Source organism: Miniopterus schreibersii (assembly GCF_964146895.1).
Source record: "Miniopterus schreibersii genome assembly, chromosome: 3".
Taxonomy (NCBI): Eukaryota; Metazoa; Chordata; class Mammalia; order Chiroptera; family Miniopteridae; genus Miniopterus; species Miniopterus schreibersii.
In genome coordinates, this window is record NC_138103.1 from 537,726 (window position 1) to 545,792 (window position 8,067).

Sequence of the window (8,067 nt, forward strand, 5' to 3'; positions counted from 1 at the left end):
TTCTGCCCCTCTCCCTCCCCCCCATTCAGCGCAGCGTGCTGGCTCCGACGGGGACCCTCGCCAAAGGCACCCCGTCTTCGGGAAATGCCCGACTCCCCGGCCTATGAGGACGCGCCCCGGCGCCCGGCACCGCTGCGCGGAGGCGGCTCGCTCCTGCCTCGGGAGCCCCCCCCCCAGCTGAATCCAGGGCCCTGCCCGTCGCGAGAGGATCAGCGACGCCCTTCCCACCCTCCCGTGTGGCAGGAAACTTCCCCTAATACACGGCGCCTCCTCTCCTGCAAAGCCCCGGGGCGCCTCACCGGTCCCCAGCTCGGGGCGTCCTGTACTCCCAGGTCCCCCTCCCGGCTCAGAGCCCCTCCCGCGCGCGCGCGCGCCTGTGTGTGTGTGTGTGTGTGGGGGGGGGTCTCTGAACCTCTCTTGCATGTGTGTGGGGGTGTGTCTCCGAACCTCTCCTGCATGTGTGTGGGGGGGGGTCTCTGAACCTCTCTTGCATGTGTGTGGGGGTGTGTCTCCGAACCTCTCCTGCATGTGTGTGGGGCTGTGTCTCTGAACCTCTCTTGCATGTGTGTGGGGCTGTGTCTCTGAACCTCTCTTGCATGTGTGTGGGGGTGTGTCTCCGAACCTCTCTTGCATGTGTGTGGGGCTGTGTCTCTGAACCTCTCTTGCATGTGTGTGGGGGTGTGTCTCTGAACCTCTCCTGCATGTGTGTGGGGGTGTGTCTCTGAACCTCTCCTGCATGTGTGTGGGGGTGTGTCTCTGAACCTCTCCTGCATGTGTGTGGGGGTGTGTCTCTGAACCTCTCTTGCATGTGTGTGGGGGTGTGTCTCTGAACCTCTCCTGCATGTGTGTGTGGGGGGGTGTCTCTGAACCTCTCCTGCATGTGGGCGTCTCTGACTTTCTCATGTATGTGGGATTTCCATACATATATATATTAAATGTGGTTATTTTCTCTTGCTAATCCGTCTCATGTCTATTTGATTGCTGGCTTCAGCAGCACAAATATTTTTTAAAAAAAGTTATTTGAGCCAAACAGAGGATACTCCTAGAAGCAAGATCTCAACAGACTGAGAGAAAATGTCATTTTGCAGCTTCTTTTATACACCTGGGATTAAGGAGGGAACATAGGACCCGCCCTCCTTGGGGTGCACCCACTCAAATCTCTTTTTCGAGTGAACTTTCTTTCTCCTAAACTCAAAGAGTCCCCTTGAGACTTGCAACCAGGGGAGAAATGGGCAGCAGCAGCTCATCCTGGGCTAACCCATGAACCAGTCCCCAAGGCCCCCTTCTCTCTGACTTCCCAGTGAGCTGACAGCAGCCCAGCCTGGGCTCCTTTCCCATAACATTTGTAAAGAACCAAAGCAGCCCCGCCTACTCTCTCGCTTAAGTCCTTTCTTGTATCACTCGCTTCCCAGCTTTAACAAATGTACTCTCAAAATAAAAATAAAATCATTTTTAAAAGGAGGGAACATAAGATTACATGAGGGTGGGAGAAAGCAAGGTGGGAATTGGATTACAGGCTGAGTCATTTCAAAGGTATGTTAACCTAGATGCCCGGAGGAATGAACAGGGCTTGCCTGGAGTGTGACTACCCACCATGACCTGCCCAGTTAGGAATTATGATCAGATCCCCCTGTGAAGCTGCTTTCCATAGAACCCCTTTTTTGTCCATATGAGTCTGAAGCTTTTAAACTGTTTGGCACATAGTACTTGCTACTGTGGACAAAGAAAAAAAAAAAAAAAGAGAGGTTCTGTAATAAAACTGACAAGTCCAGTGATGGAAAGTAACCTTATGGGGTGATCTGGCATTTCCAAGGTGTGTTAACCTAGATGCACTGTAACAATGGACAAGGTTTGCTTAAACTTTCACTAAAGAACTTATATGCCTGGGGTGTGCCTACCCACTATAACCTGTCCAGTGATGAATTCATGATTTATTACAGCACCCCTTTCCATCCACAATGTACTATCTATGACATTTTGAGTAAGGATGTGGTAAAGTACCTTGGGGGCTTCAAAGGATTATTGCAGGAAGGGCCGATGTTTAGTAATTAGTTTTCCCTGCCCTATAGATATGTTAGAATGTTATCTCTGATAATCTCTTACTACGGGCAGGGCCCCTACTAGGTAGTTAAGTTGGGACGGTTCTGAACCCCTACATGGTCAACACATATTACAGTCCATTTTCCGCACAGCTTAAAACTCCCCACTTAAGGCTCGGCCGGGTAGCTCAGTTGGTTAGCGCACCGTCCCCAGACACCAAGGTTGCAGGTTCAATTCCCGGTCAGAGCACATACAAGAAACAACTAATGATGCATGAATAATTGGGAAAAAAATCAATGTTTCTCCCTCTCTCTCCCACTCCCGTTCTCTCTCTCTAAAACTCAGCCAGTCGACCCCCTGCTTAAAACCTTTCATGGTTACCTATTATTTTTATGGAAGAAGTTTGCAACATCCTCCTCCAAATCTTTCAAAGGCTTTTCCTCTTTTAAATTATATTTATTGGGGCAGTGTTAGTTAATAACACGAGTTTCATATGATACGTCATCTGTATACTGCATTGTGTGCTCCCACCCAGGGTCTAGTCTCCTTCCATCACCTTATACCTGACCCTTTTCTGTTAATCCTACCCCCACCCCCTTCCCCTCTGGTCACCACCATGCTGTTATCTGTGTCTATGAGTTTGTTTATTTTGTTTGTTCATTGGTTATTTTCTATTCCACATGAGTGAAATCATATGGTTTTGTTTTGTTTTTTCAATTTATCTTGTTGAAAGTATTACAGATATCCCTGTTTTTTCCCCCATTGACCCCCTTTACTCCCAGGTCTTCACACACTATTGTCTGTGTCCATCGGTTATGCATATAAGCTCTTTGATTAATCTCTCCCCACCTACTCCCCCACCCCCGCCTTCCCACTGAGATCCCTCAGTCTGTTCCATGCTTCTATGTCTCTGGATCTATTTTGTTCCTCAGCCTATTTTGTTTATTAGATTCCACATATCAGTGAGATCATGTAAAACTGAATCAGGAAGAATCAGAAAACCTGAATAGGCCAATAACAACTGATGAAATCAAAGCAGTAAAAAAACCCAAAACTCCCCACAAACAAAAGCCCTAGTCTGGGCAGCTTCACAGGGGTGCTTTCTAATTCTTTAAGTTGTAGAGTTAGTGTTGACTTTTTATCTGGAAGATCTATCCAGTGAAGTCAGTAGGGTGTTCAAGTCCACGAGTATGACAGTATTGCTGCTGATCTCTCCCTTAAAGTCCTCAAGGTTATTGATAGGTCCTTATTTATTGCCACTTTAATTCTCTATTGCCTGTGTTTCTCTCTCTGTTTCTTATTACAGCAGGCCCTTTAACATTTCCTGCAATGCTGGTTTGGTGGTGATAAACTCCTTTAGCTTTGTTTTGTCTGGGAAGCTCTTTATTTCACCATCTATTTTGAATGAGAGCCTTGACAGATAGAATAGTCCTGGTTTCAGATCCTTGTTTCATTACCTTGAATACTTCATGCCATTCCCTTCTGGCCTGTGGAGTTTCTGATGAGAAGTCAGATGACAGCCTCATGGGAGCTCCTTTGTCGGTAACAGATTGTTTTTCTGTTGCTGCCTTTAAGATTCTCTCTTTGTCTTGAATTTTTGGCATTTTAATTATGATGTGTCTGGGCGTGGGCCTCTTTGGGTTCTTCTTGTTTGGGACGCTCTGTGCCTCCTGAACTTGTGTGACATTTTCCTTCACCAGGTTAGGGAATTTTTCTGCCATTATTTTTTCAAATAGGTTCTCTATCCCTTGCTTACTTTTGACCTCCTCTGGTACTCCTATGATGCGAATATTGTTACATTTCGTGTTGTCCCACAGCTCCCTTAAAGGCATTATTCTAAGAGAAAGAAGCCAGTCTTAGAGGTAACATACTATATGATTCCATGGTGGAGAACAGGTCAATGCCTGGTGGGGTTTAGGGATGGGACTGGAGGTGCCTACAAAGGGGTAGCATGAAGAAGTTTTTGGGGGTGATGGAAATGCTCTGTGTCCTGATTGTGGTAGTAGTTACATGAATCTATGTATTAAAGGTCATAAATTGTACACCAAAAATAGGTCAATTTTGCTGTATGTTAAGAAAATGCTATAAAAAAGGGAAAAACAAATGTCTGTGAGTGTATAGGTACCTATGAAGTATGAATGTTGGCTTTTGAATGAAAGATGTCACAGGAAATACACACGTCTTTAATGCTGGTTACTTTGTAGAGGAAGGGAGCAAAAATTATCACCTTTTTCAGGGTACATGTTTGGCAATGTTTCACTTATCTCAAGTAGTATGTGGTGTTTCAAAATTTGAAAAACATCTACTAAAAATGGAGAACACTAGGAAAATATTTAAAAAGAAGAAAAGAGTATCTCTTCTTTGTTCTCTAACAATATGTTAGAGAACAAGACAACTATGTCACCATTCTTGCAGAGCACAGCCTGGTAGAGTTCAGTCCCCAGGTCTTACAGATGGCTCACATGCAAATTATGACATTACTAGTACCTGCCTATATAAGGATAGACACTTTAACAGATGCTTGAAACAGTGCCTGGCATCCGTGATAAATATAATGTAGGCTGCTATTAATGCATCATCTATGAATTTGGAGAAAATTGCCATCACATTGCTGTGATGACTTCAAAGTACCTGTCATGTAACAGGGGGTCAGTTAATGTTAGTTTTGTTAGCAATTGCAACCTGGGTACTGGGATGCGGGGCAGAGGGCAAGGATCTGGCCCTGTTTGGTTTTCTAGGTCTCTCCACTTATCTGTTTTTTGTGGCCTTGCTATCATTCTAACTTCAGGGAAGCCTCTCCCTCCTTCCCCTCCCTGGCTGACCTATCACCCTCCCTCAGGATCCAGATGCAGGGCGTTTCCCTCTTAGCCCCACACTTAACTCCTTCCCCGCATCTAGCTTGGCGCAGAGGGACATCCATATCCTGAACGTGTGGGTGAGACATAATAGCACTGGTGGACCTCAAGGGGAGCCAACCTGTGGGAGCCAACCTGTGTGATTTCAGAGCAGGGCAGGATCTGAAAGGTATTGGAAGGAGGTGACCCCTCAGGGCACCAGGAATCTTTAAGAAGAGTGAGAGAATTGGGGGAAATACCCAAGGATGGGGGGAAAGGGTACTTACATTTTCTTTCTCTGAACAGGCAGATGGCGCTTCTTCCAGCTAATAAAGCTCTCATTTCCACAGGAATGAAGGAATTTAATGCTCTGCTGAATCAGCAGGTAAGCCCAGGTACTCTGTCTCAAAGGGCAGGCCTGGTGTGTTGAGTGGTGGGTGAGGGCAGAGAAGGGAGGAGAATCTGGGGCTGGGAGAGTGACGGTGGAGGTGACAGAAACAACTAGAGGTAGGAAATACAGATCAGAAAAAAGAGGGTGGCAGAGTTTGTGGGTTGTTCTGACTCACACTGCTGACCCCCAACCCCCAGGTCTTCAGTGAGCCTCCTATCTCTGAAGAAGACATGTTGACTGTGGTGAATGACTGGGTGAAATTCTACATCGACTATTATAGGCAGCAGATGATGGGAGAGCAGCAAGAGCAGGACAGGGCTCTGGAGGAACTTCAGAAAGAGCTGAATACTCTGGCCATCCCCTTCCTGGACAAGTATAAGGCCTTCCTGAGGTCCCTGTGAGCACCAAGTCACCCACCGCTTTTCCCCTGGCCTGGGGACCAAGGCCGGCACCTCTAGGAAACCCGCCTCTGTACCCTTCAAGTCCTCGGGCTCAGCTCCTTGGTGTTGCTCTATCTTGACGCCTCAATAAAGACCAACACTGGCTTTGCTGGTCTTCCTGGCTCTCCTACGGTTGTCTGTCCTTGACTTGTGGAAGGAGTTGGTCTCTCTCCCTTCAGTCCTGCTTCCCAGATGGGATCTTGGAGATTTCATAAAGTAACCACTGGCAGGTACTAGAATAGCCTAAAAGAGGGGCAAGGGAGACAGGCACTAAAGAGAAAGTGCTCCGGGAGGGCGGTTGGAAAAAGAGGGAGATAGTTCTCCAGGAGTTGCGGCCTGTGAGCGCTTGTCTGGAAGACAACTGTTGGAAGTCCCGGTCCTGTTCATTCCGTGCTGGATGGCATCAAGCAAGATCCACCCCTCAGCTGCCCCGGCTCCTGCCCCAACGGAGCCTGAGCAAAGATCCAGCCCTGACCCTAGCGACCCCACACGACACTTCCCCGCAGCGCGCCTGTGGCTCAGAGTGGAGGGGGTCTTGGAAACTTTATTACATCCCTTGTTTTCAGAAGGGAAAACCTCTGGCTCCCTCATTCCTTAGCCCCAGACCCGTGCGGGAGGCAGCCGTTCCCGCCCCGCGCTCGCTGCGGCCGCGCCTCCCCGCGGCCTCCAGACCCTGAGCTCATTTTAGGTCTCGGGGCGCAACCAGGGCCGGCCCAGGCTCACGCGCTTTTTAAAAACTTAATGAAGCTGTTAGAACGAGGGGGGACCCGCCGTCCTGCCGGGGAGCCGGGGTGGGGGGTGGGGGGTGGGGTGGGGGGGGTGGGGGGGGCGGGAGCCTGCGGGCCGGGCGGGGCGGGGGCCTGCGGGCCGCGGGCCGGGCGGGACTGGGGGAGGGGGGCCCCGCGGGCGGGGGGGGGCCGCGGGCGGGGGCGGGGCCGTCCCGGGCGGGAGCGGTTGGGGCCGAGGGGCTTTCCCGCCCGACCCCCCGCGCGCCTGCATGCGGGATCTGTCACTCCCACTCTGGCTTTCGGTTTTGGGGTCTCTGTAGCCTGGTTCAAGGTCCAAAGGGAGCCAGCCCAGCGCCCCCAACCGTCCTCCCAAGCGTGGGGCGCGGCGGCCCGGGCCCAGCGAGAGCGCGGCCGCCTTCCCGGGAGACCGGGGCGCCCCGAAGTGCGGCGGGCAGGAGGCGGCAGGCCCCCCGCCGCGCCCCGGAGGCCTCAGCCCGTTCAGGGGCCCAGGCCTGTTAGGAGGGTCCGTGGTCAGCAACATCTCTGCGAACGGACCTGACCGCTGTGCCCGGTGCAGCCGGGACGCAGGGAGCTCGGGAAGGGTCGGGGCCGGCGCCCAGGCCCCGCGGTCCCCCGGGGCGTGCGGGGGCGGCGGGGTCCCCCGGGGCGTGCGGGGGCCGCCCTCTCACGTCCGGGTCTCTCTCAAGAACCGATGCAAACGCACCTCGGGTGCGGGTAAAACATCAGACTCCCCGCAAGTTCGGATCACGCAGCCTTGGGCGCCTGGGCGGTGGTTCCCCGGCGGCGCGGGGAGGGCGGCTGCCCCGCGCTGCGGCGAGACCGCGAGCTCAGCATCCGAATCCCATTCTGACCAGCGGCACGAAACAGAAATTACAAACAAAATTTCTTAAGAACAGAAACCTGTTAAACTTCACTTCATGCTCTCATATTCTGATCCCCTGAGCATCTGGGCTTGAATCTACAAAGCAGTAAAATTTGGGGTATTTTGATTTTTCAGAGGTGATAGTATAAACCATCAGGATCTGATGGTCCATAATAATAAAATTAAAAAGGACCCCTTACCCTTTGGGACAGTGTGGAGGGTCCTGGAGAGTATTATGCTGAGTGAGATAAGCCAGGCAGGGGAAGACAAACATGATCTCGATTATACGTGGAACCTAAAGAACTTAATAAACTGATGAACAGAATAGATTTAGAGACATAGCCCCAGGGAACAGACTGAGGGATCTCAGGGCAGGTGGGGGTGGGGAGAGATTAATCAAAGAATTTATATACATCATGCACAGCCCATGGACGCAGACGACAGTGTGGTGAAGGGGGTGGGGGTGGGGGGCAGTGTGGGATAGAAGAGGTCAATGTGGACATCTGTAATACTTTCAACAATAAACATAAATTTAAAAAAAATTACTGGACCAGTGAGTACCCTAAATCCATTACTGTTTCTGCAGAAAAATTAACCAGAGTTAGCAGGAAGAATAATGCTTCTTTTACTTTGACATTAGTACCTGTCAAAATACCTGAATGAATACTAGAAATAAGATTGTAAACCAAAGGTGGACTATTACAGCCATCACCTTGCCCTATCCTCACCCTGACATTGGCCTTGGCCCTAG

At 50.4% G+C, this 8,067-nt stretch overlaps 1 protein-coding gene across 2 annotated transcripts; it reads left to right on the forward strand.

Moving 5' to 3' along the window:
• The first annotated feature begins 4,801 nt into the window (after positions 1–4,801).
• On the forward strand, positions 4,802–5,834 carry AHSP (alpha hemoglobin stabilizing protein). Of its 2 annotated transcripts, none has more exons than XM_081131952.1 (3): positions 4,802–5,064; positions 5,181–5,259; positions 5,463–5,834. In XM_081131952.1, exons 2-3 carry the CDS (start codon positions 5,185–5,187, stop codon positions 5,664–5,666), a joined length of 279 nt encoding a protein of 92 aa, XP_080988078.1. In that variant the 5' UTR covers positions 4,802–5,064; positions 5,181–5,184; the 3' UTR covers positions 5,667–5,834. The 2 variants fall into 2 exon arrangements, with proteins under 2 accessions (XP_080988078.1, XP_080988079.1); XM_081131953.1 differs by having other exon boundaries at positions 4,945–5,064; positions 5,225–5,259; positions 5,463–5,826.
• The last annotated feature ends 2,233 nt before the right edge of the window (positions 5,835–8,067 follow it).